This window comes from Echinococcus granulosus (assembly GCF_000524195.1).
Source record: "Echinococcus granulosus chromosome Unknown EG_S00063, whole genome shotgun sequence".
Lineage (NCBI taxonomy): Eukaryota > Metazoa > Platyhelminthes > Cestoda > Cyclophyllidea > Taeniidae > Echinococcus > Echinococcus granulosus.
The window spans coordinates 241,674-260,132 of record NW_020170443.1 but is presented as its reverse complement, the minus strand read 5'-3'; the positions used below and the strand labels follow the sequence as shown (position 1 = coordinate 260,132).

Genomic DNA, 18,459 nt, shown 5'->3' with positions numbered 1-18,459 from the left:
TAGTACCCTTGTTTAAACACATCCCAACTCTATCTTCCTAATTTCATGTGTGCAAATGAAATGCTTGATTTTTGGCGACCCACAAAGAAAACTAGCCTTGTTACCTACTCTAATCCCCCACGTAAAAATAAAACATTATTCAAATTGTGCTATGATCGAGGCGACATTCCCGCTGTCATTTCATATGATGAAAAGGGTACCAAAATTCTATCATGGAAAGTTGATGCTGACAAACTGGATTATCATCAGATATTGCCTATATTTTTTGATGGTTTAAGGGAAGAAAAGTATCCGTATAATTTTGTCGTAACAAAAGGTACCTCTTAAAAAAATGTCTATTTACTAGGACTACAATTTCTCCTCTCAAATGGTCGTGACAAAGTTCTACCGGTCATTCCACGACTGATAATGCCCATTAAAAAAGCATTGTCAACTCATAACCGCCGTATCTGCTGCAATGTTATGAAGGTTCTGCAAGAGCTTGTCAATTCTCACGAAGGTGTTGGCGAAGCATTAGTACCCTACTACAGACAGCTCCTTCCCACATTTAACTTGTTTATCAATTACAATAGAAACATTGGTGATGCCATTGAATACAGTCAACGCAAGGATGAAAATATTGGCGATCTGATCGATGAAACCCTAAGAATAATGGAAACAAAGGGTGGGGAATATGCCTACCTCAATATCAAATATATGATTCCAGTTTACGAATCCAATCTACTTCAGTGAATGGAGACTTAGGCGTTAACCAAAAACTCCAAACAACATCATGCTATTTTGCACACTAAAATCATAAATACAAAACATTCCACTCTAAATATTAAATAAATTGATCTGAAGATTTTTAAATAGAAAATTTATAAATAATAATTGTAATGCCGCTTTTTCAGTCCACAATGTCTCAGTAATATTCACGCGCAGTGATAAGCATGTCCTTTACGTGAGAAGGGAGGGCATTTTTGCATTGTATAACATTCTTTTTCGATACCCCTCTAATGCGTATCATGTGTGTCATGACACCTCTATAGCGGAATGGCCTGTCACACACGGTGATTCTACACTTGTATAACTTTTCAAGCCCCCTCATTGTTCTCTCAATGCGTCTGAGCCATTGTCGCCACAAACGCTCGTCCTCGCCAAACTGACGTATCAACATTGAGAAGATGTACTCCCCACTGTTCAATTGGAAAACTCCAAGGGTAGAACTGGGACAGGGAGACGTCCAGTCAGCGGGAACTTTCCCAAACTTAAAATCACTTTTCCCCTCCATCTTGTTTTTGCATGAGGTCAGGGTGACAGTAGGGGGGCTGGGGGGCGGCACAACCGGTAGCGTCTCAAGAGGCGTAGTGTCAAGCGCCTCGAGGGATACATTTGAACAGGGGTCCGAGTTTGTGATGGTAGAGAGATCCACCTCAAAGAGATACTTTCTTCCAACTTCTCTTGAGCTGGCCTCTGCTTTTTCTCTGTTTAAGGGCTTAACAATACCATCACAAGCAGGATCTCCACGCGGATCAGCGATCCCAACACGAGAACGCTCCTGCCTTAAGTCAGTCTTGCTATTATGACTCGGTGTAGTTCCCATCCACTTCTATTAAAAATAGATCAAACCCAAATCAGGACAAAAAATAAGGGAACTGAAATTATTCCCTTGAACCGATCACGCTCCGTTGAATGCCCAGAACGCCTGGATTAATCAATAGGATCGTCGGGACTTCACGTGACAACGAGTTGACATTGGACTGCCCGGGATCTTAACAACCCCTCCTCCACACCACCTCCCAGCACAATCAAAAGCGCTGAGAAAGCATTTACAGTTGTACTGAACAAAGGAATACGCAGATTAGCCTCATCAGTAGCCGTACTTTTTGTTGAGTTCGGTCATCCCGTCACCAGTTTGATCTGCAGGGGAAAAAAGTGTTGGAGTGCATTCATACAAGTAAAAGGCATCTACACACCACTTTGTTTAGCCTAGTAACGAGTCCCACACGAAAAGGAAAACACACTTGTCCAAAATCACATTTCACATTCAATGTGCCTAGGCAGAGAGGAAAGGGATACACACACACAAACCCACCTTTGGGTGGCGTCCACAGCGCGAAGTTGGGATCGTTCATGCTGTAGTCGTAGGCATCATCCAAATCAATCTAGAAAAAAAGGCACAAGAATGCATCATTATTATTCTTCCCACGAAGTATGCAGTCTGTGAAAGAAATGAACCTCTGTTGGCGGTGACAACTCGGAGGACAATTCCACTGAAATAGCCGGCGACTGCTCATCCTTGACTACCTAAGTTGAATGGAAGGCAAAAGCGATGGCAAATGAAAGCAGAACAGTCAAGTAATGGAGGAGGAAAAGAAGAAATAAGTCACTTTATCATCAACCGAGTGCGATAGTTGCTGGGGCCCAATGCGTGGCCGGTGCACCACTTCATCCTCCTCAACCACTCGGAGAGGCTCCTGCAACTGCTGCAAAGGAATAAGAAAAAAAAAAGAAATACTTTTCAGTATATTAAGTTCAAATTTTGGTCAAAAAGCGCATCTCAACAGGCAGACCTTCGATGGTGATGATGCTGCAGAGTGGACCTTGTCTGTTGAAACAGTAGGTGAGTACGCCTCTTCATTCCTTGCCATTTTAGGCTTTGGAGATTCCTGTATAGCACAACGAGGTAGAAAAAAAGTAAAAATGATGAAACAAGACAGCACTGGACGATTATACGAGACCGCGTTACAAAGAAAAATTATTTGCCTATTTGTATAAACGTAATGTGAATATTTGAACACTTCCCCCCTGTTAGACGACATACCGATTGAGAAGGTGAAGATGGGGGACGTTTCGAGGTGCCCTCTATGTCCACCTCTTCCATGGGTGTTGAATCACACTCTGGATGCTTCTGCATGACACAAAAAAGGATGAAGGAAAGAACAGCCGGTACCGAAACATCCTCGAGCAGGAACAAGGCAATTGCATCTATACGCTGGTCAACGGAGGTGAATTAACGAATCCCTGAGGGTTTGATTATCCAAATGCCTAGTGTTGCAGCACTAATTACTATCCTCCAGAGCTTCAAGCATCCTGGTCGTCCGTGGATTACAAAGAAGAGATGGATTGCCGAAAAAGTGATGAGGGTAGGAGGTGGGGACTAGACAACTGAGATCTACGGCCTAAGTAACCAAGCGCGGCACAAATGCCAGGAGGTCAACTTGCAATCCTTACGCCAGGCCGACTGGATTCGAGACTAAATTCAGACTCCAAATTTTATTCCTCGCTTCAGTACTTCGTGCTTTAAATGTGACTAAACAAGGCCAAGCATTTCGTATTTAGTAATTCAGATGGAAAAAATAAATTCAACTGACCGGCTTGGTATCCACACTGATTTGTGTGTCATCATCTTCTTCAACTTCTGGAACAAAGACTTCCTCACCCTCCGTCTCCTTCTCTCTTTCCTTCTTTTGCAAGGCTCCTCTTTCACCAATCTGGTGACTTCGGCGATTGAACTAATGAAAAGTTAGGCAAAGAGCTTCCCTGAATTTACCTCTGGCAGTTGTCTCTTGATAGAATTCAGCCTACTTTCGGTGTGAGAGGCTTCATTCGTCCTAAAATACAGGTAGGTTTATCATCAAGAGCAGATGACCAGATCACTGAGTTATTTTGATTGAGTACAAACCACCCAGCAGTTTAAGAAGCCTATAAACTTCTTCAGTAACTCATTCTAGTAGAAACCGCCCTTCTACTGACAGAGGGAACGGTTGAATAATAATAAGACTACCGAGGCCTCTTCCAAAAAGCCTACCTTCCGTCAGTACCAGACTGCTGGGAGGCAGCAGCACGAACAGCAGTAGCTGCAGCGGAGGAGGCGGAGGAGGAGAAACGAGCCGCACTGCTGCCACCGCCGCGAATGCCGACTTTTCGAAGGAGGCGCGTCTCTTCTTGCCGCAACGCTACCAGACGACGCTTCAGCGCCTGCCGTTCCGCCCGCTTTGGTGCACCTGTTAGACAATGAAAGGGAAAGGTCAGGTCATCTGATGGGCTAACTGATGAAACTAGAGCATAGTTTGACTTGAACATGACTTTTGCTTCTTTCATAGCCACCAGACGGGGAGTGTGATTTCAAGCACTCAATACAATCCAGAAAACACAAAATCGGGAAATTCAGTCCCAAACAATGACCAATTAGCATAGTTTTACGACCTAACTGTGAAAGTAGTCATCTAAGACTTTTAAAATGCCTTTATATTGACATATTTCACTTATATACACTTTTACTGACTACTTGTACCTGCAGACTGTCACTGTGGATCACACTACGAGCTGTTAAATTGAGACAGGTAGAACATGATCATAAGGAGATTTCAAAAGTCAATCAAAATAAATTTACCACCTTACCTCTTTTGATAGCCTCCATGTAAGCCTCCAACTCGTCCATTTCGGTGGCATTTTCGCCGGCTGCTTCCATGGCTGTGGGAGAGAGAGGAGGAAGGGGTAAGGAGGAGGAGCAGTACACGATGGGTGAAGAAGTAATGTGAAGAAATAATAGAAGGTACCTCGTTCAGCTGCGTCTAGCTCCGTCTCCACTTCAATGATCTTCCTTCCCAATTCCTCCAGTGTAGCCAACTGAAAGAGGGCAGAGACTCAAATGAGCTTAAGGCTGGCTCACTAAAACAGCAGAAAACATGGTTACGCAATTACTGAAGGTGGTCAAGAAGACACTGTGGTGCGCTATGCAACCGCTATGTTGATGTGTGATGATGGTAAATAACTAGGAGTCTAGAATTCAATTTCATAACACTCACCACAGACAGGGAATCCTGTGGCTCTTCAGACGTCTCTTGTGACATTGAATCGTCAGTCGACGTGACCTCCGCTCCCTCGACACCCATGCGTCTCATTCGTCGGCGCCGTCGGGCCTCGATTTGGCCTGTCCGGTCCAGAAAAGTGTCCTCATCGGAGGAGTAGTAGTCGTTCGACTGCCAGTACGCCTTCTCACGTGCTCGTCTCACCGCCTCTGCCCCTTCTACATGTCAAATGTCATAAAATAGGAAAAAAAAACATTCTTGTCGTTTTGTGCGAAATTATACTCAACAAAAGGTGGAGATAATTAAAGGAATTGGAATTAGTGCAATCAAATGTGCACTGAAAGCGCTGTGTAGGCGTTGAATTAACGAAAGGCGAAATCACAAAAGTGGTAGGTTGTGACCTAGAATTGTCTATGCCCTTAGTTGCTCTAGTATGGGCTACATACATAAAATTGAAAAAAAAAGAATGTTTTCCATTTACCAACCAAATGCAAAGCACTGCTTATCTCCAACAAAATTGCATTGTATTATCAATGAATATACAGAGAACCGGATAGGGATGCATGAATGCCTCATCAAATCACAGCCATACCTTTATTGGCATCAAATTCACCCAGACGATCGAGGATGCGGCAGGCCTCAAGAGCACAAGCCGCGACAGCCTCCTTTCGCTTCTGGCCGGTCATCGGCACCTCTGCAAACAGTGTGCCCGCCTCTAGTGGCAATCTATGACGCAAAATTTTAACTTTTACACTTTTACTCCTCTCACGTTGAAAGGGCGTAAGGAATGTGACAAACGCACTCAATTCTGCACATCTGCTGACCGAAACGGCCTTTTACGAATTCGTACTCGGGCAAAGGATCTAAGCCCTCACGATCGAAAAATGCTCTTAACGCCCTCTTCGGATCCGCGATGTAGGAGCTTTCATGACTTAAGCAGTTCCCACTCTCGGCCAAGCGCTGCTGCAACACGTTTTCGTCCTCATCGCCATCATCTAGTAAATAAGAGGAAATTAGCGTCTGTCAACTCTCCCGGTAACAAGGCCATCGAAGTGAAAGGACTTACTCACCCTCCATGCCCCAGTTGCATATATTTGCATCACTTTCATCCTCCCGTTTCCTCTTTTCTCCCTCCCTTTTCGCCTTTTTTTTCGCAACCAACTCACTCCACGTTTCTTTAGTTTCCGACTCAACATCAGATTCCGGCCCGTTGAGAATGAGCAGACGCGTACTGCTGCCGAAACGAAGGACGTAGCCAACTCGAAGGCGAATATATCGTCCCGATGGAACGCGGTGCTTGTTCACAAAAGTGCCGTGTGTGCTGTCAAGGTCATAGACATACCAACCGGGCGAGAGATCAGAGTTACTGCCAAATTGGAGAACAGCGTGGGCACGACTTATGGAGGGATGAAGGAGGGTAGCGGTGCGACCAGTGGGATTTTGCTGATTCAGCAAGGGACCCGGTTGACGTCCAAGGATGCAGTGATCGATATTGGAGAGGTCTATTGTCGCCTCGGGCAATGGAATTCCATTTTTTATCACCTCAAGAAAGTAGCGCGATGATGAGGGGCAGGTACAAGCCCAATCCGGTGGTTGATAATACGCCTACAAGTGTGCACATGATTACTACTTAAAAAAATCAGACGCCAGACTTTTGGCCAAAAAAGTACTTACAGAAGAATTTACCAAATTTTCACTGGAAATTTCTTCGGACGATCTCTTAGCAGGTACTGTTTCTGGTGCTTTAAATGTTTGCTCTTCTTGCTTTGTGGGTTCTTCAGTCTCTACAAAGTAAGAAATCTAGCTGTCTTACCTGTTGAGGCACTATCTGGTCCGTCATCTGACGTCGTGGTGACGTTCGAGGAATCCTCCATTTATGGGAGCTAAAAAAAACAAATTTATGTGATAGGTGGATTAATCTAACAAACCATTGAGAAAGCACTAAATCTGTGGTTTTCTACTACATCGCTAAGGCAAGAGATTTGATTGAATAAAGTTACTTCACTTCATAAATAAAAGCACGTATGAAGTAAATTTTGAAATCCAATTAAAAATATCGAAAAGCAAAAAAAGTTCGTGTAAAATCTGCCCCAGAATTTGAAGGTGATACCACATAATAAAAGCCCGAAATGCTACCACATTTCAATTTGCAATAGTAGTGGGAATGCGGAATGAAAAAGTATTAACGTTACCCACTAGAAAAGATGGAAGCAGTGCTGGAACCATCAAACGCACAGCGAGAAAGCAGAAGTGCCATTAGAAAAAAAGTTGCTTTATTTAATATTAACACAAAGATCACGTAGGCTATAGCCCCGGTAACGGGCGGTCTGACAGGAGAGAGAGAGGCTGTTCAAAGGAGGCCTTGCCGCTTGAGGTCCTCGTAGGTTTTGCGCGAGACAACGTTGCCGGCGTGGTCCTCCATCTCCTCCTCCACATCGGGCCGCCAGCGCTCCGCCTCCTTGGTGGTGCGAATGCGCTGCCAGAGGGCCAGAGCCTCCTCAATCTTCGTGACATGCGCGAAGTGTGCTGTGTTAGGAATGCCGAGGCAGCGCATGCCGTGTGCATGGCGCCACTCGGAAAAGTGGCGCTGGAACGCTTTCGGTCCTCGGTACGTCTGATTGCCGCAAATCTCACATGAGTAGTACATGTTTAGGCCGTGCAACTTGTACAACCAGTAGGGGATTGGCTACAGGGGAGGAATATTCATAAAAATTACTAAAAAGCACCGGAGAAACAAGCATTTCCGAGATTAAATTATGTCTCACTAACCAAGCACGATAACCCCGATTTCAAAGACCCGTCTTCCTAACTTAGATAAATAACTGATTCTTAAAATAAAATGGAAACTTACTTTTCCATCCCAGCCAAGTGGAAGGTTTTTGGGGTTATAAGGGATGTCATCGTCTTCTACATCTGGACCACCCTCGGCATCCTTGCCTCTGTCGCCATTGGCACCAACACCACCGCCCACCTCGTTCTCAGCGTCACTGTCCTCCTCCTCCTCTCTCTCCGCCAAAGTTCGTGCCTGTCGCCGCTGAACGTTCTCAACGGTCGCAGCCCTATGCTCGTTCAAAATCTCCGCCAACTGGTAGACGCACGCCTCTAGCATAGCTATCTCACGCACGCGTTCTAAGTCCCTAAATGTGTGGCACAACAGTCGACTCTAATAGCCCGGCTGCCTTAAAATCCATTGGACAACAGATTTAAGCTCCCACCACTGGTTTAATCCCTAAATGGAATTAACTACTGTGTCAATGGGCGTTTTTAACTTCTTTACTACAATACTTGATGAATGACTACGATGCATACTCTGGCGTTTGCTTTTGAAGTCGCAAAAGTTAACTCCCATGTCGATATTAGAAAGTTTTAAACGTCGAAAAGTACCACTTTCACGAAAGCGGAGGAGATGTAGGCAAAATTTAAATAAATGCTTTTATTCTAGTGCTCCCATATCAGTTAATTGAGCGTCCATCTGACAATTATAAACAGATCTATCACTTACACTGATTTTCGAAGTTTATGTATCGCAGGTCCTAAAGACCTTTTACCGGATAGAGCTACTCCCCATCGCGCACGAGCATAGAGAATTTCCGAGTCTACCTCAAAATCTGTACTTACTCAGGTGCAGCAGCATTAATACCACCACGATGATTCCTGGAACGGGTAGCGGCTTTGGCAGAAGGGAAGAATTCGGGTGGGAGGTCTTCGAGAGCGCGCCCTTTGGTGGCCCAGAGACGCTGGGCACGCTCCTCTAACGTGCCACCGCATTTAAGACCGAGCGCGAGGAGGGCTGATTTAAGGCGATCCAGACCAAGGGAAGCGAGCTCCTCGGCCTGTCGGAAGGGCGTAAGGTCAAGGTGCGCGCCAGCGCGAGAGAGAGCGGGTGCAGCAGTTCCACCACTACCGCTCCCACTGCTGCCCCAACCCGGGAAGACGTCCTCCGCCCACTCGCGCTCGAAGCGAGCAAGAGCAGAGGCGGAGACCTCAGCAAGGTCCAGCATCGGCTTTGCACGCGACAAATAGCCTTCCAGATAAGAAATGAGGCGCTCCAGGTAGTGACGGTAGGCACCTGAGGCAGTTTTACGCTCACGAAGGATCTCATACAACTTATCGTAGGTCTGAAGGTACGTCAGATAGTCCACCTTCTGCAAGATTTTCAAACATAGATGAAAACTCTTAATCTTTCTCGCATTGAGCGGAAACACGTAGGATAGCGTTCAAGGACTTGCAAATACGCCAATTGCAAAAAATGAAGATTCAGCAACTCCAATAAAATAATATTCAAAAGGGAGAGTCACCGCCAATTTACTACCATGCCTCTCTCTATCGCTTATCATGCGTACTCTTGAATGTCAGTATGATTTTGATAATACCAAAAGGACTAAAAATTGAGAGCTAGAAAAACGGAAATCCACAGGGGTATCTAATGATAACAGAAGAACATCTTTGTAGTGTCTTAGAAATTTGTTCCCGACATTTGACGCTTCGAATGTTCCAGGAAATTAATCTATCTAAGCTCCCACTGGGGTCTCATTAATCAGCATTAATGCTGAGAGATCCTACGTATACATATAACCATGGTAGTGCCAAGGCCATCAGTAATGCTATAAATACGTTGAATTAATGGTCATCAGGATCTCAGCCCTACAGGAAATGGAGGTAAGTGCAAATACCATGGTTTAAATGTACATTCGATGTCAACATAAAAAACATCGTTTCCCTAGTCTCACTTCGTAACTACCCTGGTTGGAAGCGCGACAGCGTCCAAACTCACACAGATAACACCAGTGCATACCAGAATCCACCAAGCTGTCGTAATCAAGACCATGTAAAAAGCTGAGACTTAACTATAAGGGACTTCTGGAGATGTGAACCACAAGGATGCAGCACCCCAGATACTTTCAATGCTGTCAAGAAACATGGGAATCCACTTATAAAGTGTATCTAGTGGAAGCACAATTTAAATATAAAAAGGATCAACAAGTGAAAAAATACTGGATATAAGCAAAGGGGAAAATCAAAATTGTGACTTGGATTCCTGGACTTTAATAACTTTGACATAAACGTAGGAGAATTTACTTGGCAATAAATTAGAAATCATGGATATACCTACTTCACAATTGAACTTATAATACTGCGCTAAGATGCAAGAGTAAAATTCGAGGGATTAGAGAGAAGTAAAAGCTTACTGGAATGCCTTTTATATTAATGAAAATTTCATATAGTTCGTGAAGGTCAAGGAAGCGTCCGTAACCCTCTTCATCTGTGAATTCGATCATTGTTGCGGCTGACTCTTCAGGATTCTCACGCATCTCCTTAAAACGCTCGAATTCAACCGACATAGGAATGCTTAACTGAAATTTTTTTATCAAGTTACAAAAGAATATCTTATGCTAACTTCATCCGGATGTGAACGATGAAAATCCTTCAACGCCTTCAGACGCGAATAGAACTCATTAAACTCATTCGGACCAGAAAGTGATTGAATGTCCTGCTTTCTAAGACTAAGATCAAATAGGAGATGCGATTAATTCATAAAAAGTACCTACAAAACACAACAATCACAAATGTTACCCGTCTTTGTCCTCGTAAAGTTCCTTAAGTGCTTTTGTAATGTCCATATATCGCTAAATTCGTTGTCAAAAAGCGAGAAAAAAAAACTCATTACGTCAAACATGGTTCGTAGACGAAATTCCGAATTTACGCCTTCTTTGTGCTATAAAATACATAGGCCATAACATGCCAACAAACCGTTTTAGGTTTAAAACACATCTCTTTCGACATTGCATCTATTAAACGTTCACGCTCTTCATGTATGCTACGCTGATTTTCCAATACCGTATTCATTGTAGCGACTAAGTGTATGCCCACACGTGGGCTCTACCACCAACAGTTCAGTATTTGCGCCTTTTGTAAATGATATTGAGTGCCAAACAGGACCCCTTAACTGGGCAAGTAAAAGCAATGCCTTAAACAATTTTTATGTTCTTTAAATGCTTTGTATTTACATTAAAAATTGCAATGCTATCTACACATTTAAAAATAGATGTTCTGCAGAAATTACTGTCTCACGGCAAGCATTATATAAATGCCTAAGGAAGCCGAATAAAAAAAGGCCCTGTTTTTCAAATTCTTTAATTTTAAAATCCAACAACTAAGCTAGTAAATAAAATCCTGTTTTGCGCTTGGTCACTTCGAGCAAATATTTTGGATTGTAGTTAAAATAAAAAAGTGATTCTCAAGTGTATGTATAGTACTTATGTAGTTATAATGTATCTTTTGGAAAAAAGGTCATTCAGAAATTTGAATCTGGTAAGAGAGTTGTCGTCTTCCGTGCCCAGCTGTGATTGCGGTTCTTGCCCTACTTAAACGTTGTACCTTTCCTCACGTTCTTTCCCCCTTAATTAAGATGTCAAAATCAAATAAACCAAGCTGTTTCAGAAAGACTAAGAACTAAATAAAGGAGACCTGTGAGTCTCGCCCTACACTGGTGGCTTCGGTGGATATGAACCCGCTCTCTTTCAGACTGGTGGCAGCGCACGCAGACCTACCCCCTTTCGAAGAAGATGTAAATTTAGAAGAGTGGCTCCTAGCCACCCGCCAAAAGAGGGAACCGATAAATTTTGTTCATAATAGATTGCTTCACAAATGTGGCTAAGGCAGAACCTATTAACGCACAAGATGCTGAAACGGTTGCTTCAGTTTTATTCAAATGGTGGATTCGCCAGCATGGAGTGCCCGAATTTGTTTAGAGCGATCAAGGTGTAATACGATAGTGGTTCGTCCCTCGGCAATGGTAAGGCGCCACTTTAGTACTTTGAATTAGCCCCCTTGTACCTCGCTGGGTGGGCTGGCCTTTTGGTTCATTCCGATAGCCCAGACATCTTCTCCGTGCTGAATATATACATTCTGCCCGAGTATTGTTTTCTTTTGTCTTAAAGGAGTTTCAAGGCGCTACAAAGGTCTTAACCTTGAGAGCCGACTCTTTACTGAGCTATGTAATATGTGCCAGGTCTCAAAAATCCACAAAACACCTGTACATCTGCAAGGCAACGGCGAGGTGGAAAGAACAAATAGCACCCTTACCTTACTAAAGATGAATAACCAGATGGCTATGATTAAAATCTAGGCTTTTGAAACCTGATATCCGACTGATATCACGTACTTAATGCAGTCCTGAAAAATTTAATTGCAAATATCTGAAAAACTTTAAAAACCTTCCAAAGTCTTTTTTGCAGGATGAGGGTTCCTGATCGCTTCTCACCGAAAACGTACATTTAACAGACTGCGTGTTGCAATTAGCATTTTTGGATCTAATTGTTCGGTCTTCTAACAATTTTAAATTTTTTTGAGAACGTCAACTATAAAATGGCGACAGCATGCATCCATGCATGTTTCTTTTTGTCACTTGTTTAAATGTCTCGAAAATAACGATAAAATAACGTTAACAGCATGCGCAACTAATCAGTACATGTTGTCGTGGTTTTCTTGAGGCATTTTTGAATTTTGGAGTGCGGCGATATATTTTTTGCTGCTTTATTTCGCAGCTCTTTCTATGGGTGATCCAGATAAGAAAATCTGCCGTTATTTTAATGCCGTTGGTGGTTGTTGGTATGGAGATAATTGCAACTTTTTACACATTCCGGATAAAAGACCACCTTGCAAATTTTTTTGGTAAACCACTTGTGGGATCTGATTTTCTAGGGATAAATCATCTACAGGATGTCGTTTTGGTGAAAACTGTCATTTCTCACATGACTGTGCGTCTTTAAAAGTAGTTGAACAGCCCATTTGCAAAGTTCCTCTCCCTAATGAGGTATGTAAGCACTTTACAGGCTTTTAATTGGAGTTTTTTTAATGAATATTTTTTTGCATTTGATTAATTTTTCTAGGGCAGAAGCACTCTATTGTAAAAGTATAGTTTGAAATATTTTGGCTTCATCAATTTACTACTTACTTAGCCTATATTTGTACAATTGTCAGTTAGAGTGGCTCAATTAGTAATTTTGAAGGCTCTGTGATGTGACCGTATTATTTTGCTTAGAAATTTTTACTAATTTCCTAAAAATAGCATTGTTTACTACTGAGGACTTTTTGAGAACCACTCAATTTTCAGAATTGTTTGTTTGATTTTATTTGGCACAAATGGCAATTTATGCATGCCTTTAGTAATGAAATAAATAAATCTGCAATTTCTGGATCTTTTAACTGGATAGCAATAACCTGTGACCTTTTGCATGACTTGCATTCTCATTAAACGAAATTAATATTTACATTCCTCCACAGTCTAATAGGGTTCGCTTTAGCTCGAGAAGAGGAACTCTTTTCATTGTATTGCCCTTTTTGGCACGTATTCTTTTTAGAATTTTGGTCCTTTAAAACTAGTCTTTTCAAAATCGGCATATTTATTTTGTCGTTTTTAGTCAGGTTGGATTAATCTCAGGTAAATTTTCTGGTAGTCCTGAATGAATGTAACTAATTTATGTGCTTTGATGCTTGATTTTATTCAAGCAGGTTCTTAAGGACAATAAAGAGTCAGGAAATACATCAGGTCGGAATAATAATAACATGGCCATATCTTCTCGTCTAATCATCACCGAGCCTCCAAAGACGGCTGACAGCTCTAAGAGTAGCGGGGACACATCTGCTGAGGTTGTTGCAAATAGTGAAGAGAAAATAAACAATAATACCGTGACTTCCGCTGAGGAGGCGGTGGCAGATCTTTGTCCACATGACAAAGGTTTGGCTTTCTTGACTTAAGGCATAAAGACTGTTGAAAACTATCTTCTCATCCGTTTTGAGTTCCACATTTTCAGATCTGATGCCAAAATTGATGGAACTTTCTGAATTCCCTTCTGACTCCAATTTCCAACAAGAGCAACTCACTTTGGACTCACAAATAATGTGTGGTATGTTAAATGAAATCAATTTAGCTGCTAGCTTAGACATTAGTTTAAACTTATAACAAGCATATGTTTTCCATCAGGCACCTGTAAACAAATACTGGAGAGAAGAGGCAACGAGAGCTACTGCAACCTACTGAAGGACCACTATCTCGAGTGCTTCCTAGATAAGGAAGGCGATCATGTGAAGTGCGTCAAACTAAAGGCTGCTCTCGAACCAGGGCAGATGTATTGGTGCAAGTCATGCATCCTCATCTTTGAGAAGCCCTGGTCGCTCTTCCAACACATGGCTGACAAGGCAAAGGGAGCCAAAGTTCAGCGTTGGGAGAAGAAGGTCCACCTTGACTGGATCGACAGTGTCGCTGGTCTAATGGCTGGTAAATCGGAAGGCATTTGATCTTAAGTTTTGTTCACGTATGTGTCTCTGATCAGAAGCTCCTGCCATTTCCTAGGCCACGACCTTGGCCTTTTTAGTCTAATGAAATTGCGCACTGATCTTCGAAACCTCTTGGCTGATCAGCACACAATGGAGGAAGAGATGGAAGCGGCTGCGGTGGCAGCTGCAGCAATGGTTCAGTGGCTAGCGCCAATCAGCAGCCCCTGGAGACTACACCAGCGGGAAATGATGCGTAAGATAGAAAATTTCCATCGCCAGATGCTACGTCGTGCAGGAGGGGCCGCAGCAATCGCCAGAGCAGCTTTTGCTGGTGGTTCTAATTGTTTTCCATTTCTTCCACCGTCTCCATCTGGTGTTTGTGGACGTTTCGGTACTCGAACTTTCCGTGGCGCGATTCAGCAGCAGCATCAGCAACAACCTTTCCTTGAATCGGCTGGAGATCATCCTACTCCTACGCCTCCTAGTTTAGTCTTTCGGGACGTTGACGAAAATGGACAGCCTGTGGACGAGGCAGTTGCGGAGGAAAGCACACAAGAGGAAGTTGAGAATCCAGATGCTAGTGTGGTTGAGGAGTCGGAGAATAATGAAGAGGTGGTGGCTAAATCGGAGCTCCACGTTGCGGGCGCATCAGGCGATCATCCATCTGCACCCCCGCCTTATCACGCAAAAAATCAGCAAACGCAAGACAATGCTGAATCTGAAACCCCGTCAATTTCTACTAATAAACAGGCTAATTCGAACAATACTAATAGCGCAGCTGCGCTTCCTTGCCCCCGTGGAGACATCGGCATCGGTGGAAGAGGAAGTCTTAGTGGATTCGGTCGAGCCACTGGAAGAAGCTTTCGTGGTGGAATATCATCGGCAAACCGTAACAAACCCCTTAACTCAGCACATCGCCACTTCGACCGGCCTAGACTACGGTCAGTCTCACAGTCTCTTCGTCAAATTACCTCACCAACGAGACTGGATTTGAATTGCGGCTTCACCGATGAAGAGGTGGAAGAACTGCTATGCCAGGGTATAAAACCATGGGACAGTGAGGCTTCAGCAGCTTTGGCTGTATTGCATGGTGAAATGGACCATCTTCTCAACTAAACAGTTTCTAGCTCTCTTTTATATCTTCAATGTTCATTTATACCACCACAAATATTCCACCTGTCCTGCCGTTCTACTTTCAAAAATGAATTGCATGAAAAATGGTATGCCAGAACATTTCTAACCTGCACTCAAGCAACCAAGCTTATTCTGAAAGTTGTTTTAAAGAAATATACTTCTCACCTTTCTAAATGGTCCGCCTCCACCATCAACTGCAAACGTGGATTCGCCTCGCCGGAGGAAAAGGGCCCTCAATGTTTAGTCTCCCGCTCTCCAGGTGCGTGCGTGTATACACGCGCTTCTCACACGCATAACCTCTGTGGTTTTTCTTTCCTCACTTTAATGATTACTAAATGTGTCGTTATTCTTATGTTCGACGCAGAATATATAGTAAATACTATGCCACCCTCTCCTCATTTCACATTACTTTCCAATCACGGTGTCCAAATTGTGAAAGTGATGATGAGCAGTTAGAAGTGAATTTATCCCTTTTTGGAATAGGTGAAGGCACTTGTACAACTTTTGGTATCCCTTGTTGCCTTTTTTTCATTTTCCACAAATATCCTGCGGCATATTGGGGAAAGACGTTGGTTTTGGTTCTTGAGTAGTCAAACTTTCATTATTCCGAAGCGTATTTTGACATGCACTTTGACCATACCCAATGCTGTCAGCTTGCCATTAAAACGTCAAGAAAAGATGTCATGAAATCTTTTAAAATGTAATTTAATAGTTGAAGTTAATATCCTTTTTGATTTTTTTGCCCAACACATTTTGGAGCGCTACAAATATGACAGAACGCAGGAAGCTAAGAAGAAAAGAAACCAGAGAACATATGCTGGATCTATTTTTTAAGTCATTTTTCTGAATTAAAAAGGGAATATTGCTAGTGCAGTAGGTACAATTTTTTCATTTTCTTTTTGTGGTGGCATTTTAATTGTCAAATGCAATGTGTCAAGTGCCAGGGCAAATCATGGTTGAAACGTGGCCACACAACAGGGCGTGTGCCATATCGTTCCAAAATCGGTAATTTCGTCAATGTCAAGCAGAATGAAATGTGTGAACAAAAAAGATGCCAATGCCCGTGGTTAGGCAATCGCGTTGCCCCAGGAACTGTTGTGTTAATGTTGCGCGGAGACAATGCGGGACCGCCGGGGGCACTGTAGTCAGGTTTGGCTATAGATGACTGGTTTTTTCTGTGTTTCCCTGCTCTCACTTATTCAACCAAAATCAAATTTAGAAACATATGAGCACGAACCCACAAAAAATTAAAAATGTAAAATAGGATATAATGCGCGTAAACGCACAAATTTTTCGTGAAATCATTTTATAACTGTCAGTTTTAAGGTAATCAAATCGTTGTCTACTTATATTGCAATAGTAGTACATGTTATAACGAAAGAACGAGTTTGCATTTTCAGGCAAGTGAATTGGACTTAAAATTACTACAGTAATTTGGCAGAAGCGATTCTTGTTTATTTGTTTATGCGTTTAATTATTTATTTTTCAATGTCTGTTTAATAACAACCGAAATTATGCGCTCACTGATACAGAATAGACAAAGTGCATGAGATCTGGTGCCAACTGAAAGCAACAGGACTTCAAATAAGTAGAACTGTCTTTTCTATCCTAATTCTGTTACCCAAAGAGCTAACAAACGAATAATTAATTTTATCACAACTTTATTTTGTCATTGTGTCAGAGCATCAAAAAGTTCACGAGATGTCACTCATCCTATGTGCCTTAACGCCTTCGTATTAAAGGTTCCCCATTTTTGAAAACCACAAAGTTGTCCTCACTTTGGTGGATTTCATTTTATGGTCTTATTTTACCCCAAGCCTAACCAACTTGATAGAATTAGAGGCCGAAATTTTCAACCCGTTATCATGATCTGGCCATACCAAATTGGCATCATAGTAGAACTGCTATTTCGCACAAATATGAAATTTTAGTAAAAGAAGTTGTACTCTGTGTAACATCATTAACACTAAACCAATCAAGATGACGCGACTAGCTTAACTTTACTTCCTAAAATCAGAAATTCGGTTGGAGGTATTCCTTATTCGTCATTATGACTCTACTTATAGGTGAATTTCACATATTATATCAGAAAATCAAACGATTTCAGTTCACTGCCGGTGTAATATCAGCCACTTGTTAGTTTGAGTATCCCCATTTGCAAATGGAGAGCCATGCATGTGCTAGGTCAACTTCTATAATTTTCCACGCAATTCTCAATTACTTTTGACACTCTGCTAACCAAGATTAATCATTTATGGACAGACGATGAGATTGAGGCTGCCAATTAGACCTTCGTTCTTGAAAACCCTATCACTAAAAAGCAGCAGGTCATCCCATTTAAATCCTTCCTCTCGTAGTGTCCGTTTCTATTTGAAAAATATGCGACAAACTTGAAATGGTATGTAGCATTGTATGCCATTGCCCAAGGCCAAACGAGCGTTGATTTGTTGAGCTCAACAAAAGGACAATGTGTTTTCTTGTGGAATTGAAGTCATTAATGCCCTAAAAGTAAGTCGCTTGCAGACTGTCGTTCTTCCTAGAGTGATTGAGCGATACAAAATAAATTTATTTAAGTGAATTAAATTCGGTGCGTGAGTTGGCATTCTTTTATTCAAACGGAGTTTCCCTATTTAAATTTTTTCCCAATTGCTTAGGTTATGAAATGTTTACTTTATGCCAAAAAGCATTAAATAATTGTTTTTGATAACCTATTGATGCTTCATCAGAAAACACTGCTCTTGAGAAAGTCACCTCTTCATGTTTCTCAACCGTCTTTTGGCGGGACAATTTACTATTTTAAGAATTAATTGGACGAAATTTTCCACTTGAAATCTAACACCCCCTTAGAAGCGAATACGGCTTTAGAGTAGTTTTCCAATGCATAAGTATGGAAAAACTGAAGAGCAGCTAACTGCAATGCGTTGGCAGTTGAACTCTTGGTTGTGACAAAGGGCCACTACCTTCGCCTGGCAAGTTAGCCTCCGGGCCATGCCACTAGCCCGCATGCCCCCCCCCATGCCACTTCTATCGTATCCAGGGCAGTTTCATGACACCATATTAGTGGCAGCGGAAAGGGCAATCCGATCTTACGGGACATAAATCCCGATTTCTTACGGCAGAAGACGTGCCAAGGCCACTGAGAGGAGGATCGGTGAAGGCCTTAAACACAAGGGCTGCAAATGGTGTCTACCTTCGGCAGCAACCTCATTCCTGTGGTCTACAAGAAAGCTACCAACAACGGATGCGACAC

General features: G+C 42.5%; 4 protein-coding genes across 4 annotated transcripts; 2 read left to right on the top strand and 2 right to left on the bottom strand. All coding sequences in view use genetic code 11, as the record gives it.

Annotated features, from left to right (window-relative positions):
• Positions 1-60: 60 nt before the first annotated feature.
• On the top strand, positions 61-732 carry EGR_06772 (Parkin coregulated gene protein; the record flags this gene model as incomplete). The annotated part of the gene is made up of 2 exons (XM_024496021.1): positions 61-316; positions 347-732. 2 exons carry the CDS (start codon positions 61-63, stop codon positions 730-732), a joined length of 642 nt encoding a protein of 213 aa, XP_024349561.1.
• A 1,120-nt stretch (positions 733-1,852) lies between these two features.
• Positions 1,853-6,670, bottom strand: EGR_06771 (hypothetical protein; the record flags this gene model as incomplete). The annotated part of the gene is made up of 17 exons (XM_024496020.1): positions 1,853-1,902; positions 2,078-2,147; positions 2,221-2,289; positions 2,373-2,468; positions 2,556-2,651; positions 2,807-2,893; positions 3,357-3,497; positions 3,536-3,596; positions 3,794-3,989; positions 4,387-4,458; positions 4,545-4,614; positions 4,794-5,014; positions 5,389-5,522; positions 5,599-5,791; positions 5,867-6,401; positions 6,471-6,580; positions 6,610-6,670. 17 exons carry the CDS (start codon positions 6,668-6,670, stop codon positions 1,853-1,855), a joined length of 2,262 nt encoding a protein of 753 aa, XP_024349560.1.
• A 476-nt stretch (positions 6,671-7,146) lies between these two features.
• EGR_06770 (Splicing factor 3A subunit 3) lies at positions 7,147-10,643 on the bottom strand (the record flags this gene model as incomplete). Its single annotated transcript, XM_024496019.1, has 8 exons — positions 7,147-7,482; positions 7,648-7,933; positions 8,415-8,941; positions 9,986-10,150; positions 10,195-10,300; positions 10,371-10,423; positions 10,465-10,512; positions 10,548-10,643. The coding sequence occupies 8 exons, from the start codon at positions 10,641-10,643 to the stop codon at positions 7,147-7,149; spliced, it is 1,617 nt and encodes a 538-aa protein (XP_024349559.1).
• Positions 10,644-12,351: 1,708 nt separating this feature from the next.
• EGR_06769 (hypothetical protein) lies at positions 12,352-15,191 on the top strand (the record flags this gene model as incomplete). The annotated part of the gene is made up of 6 exons (XM_024496018.1): positions 12,352-12,470; positions 12,501-12,612; positions 13,311-13,536; positions 13,613-13,705; positions 13,783-14,076; positions 14,152-15,191. The coding sequence occupies 6 exons, from the start codon at positions 12,352-12,354 to the stop codon at positions 15,189-15,191; spliced, it is 1,884 nt and encodes a 627-aa protein (XP_024349558.1).
• Positions 15,192-18,459: the final 3,268 nt, after the last annotated feature.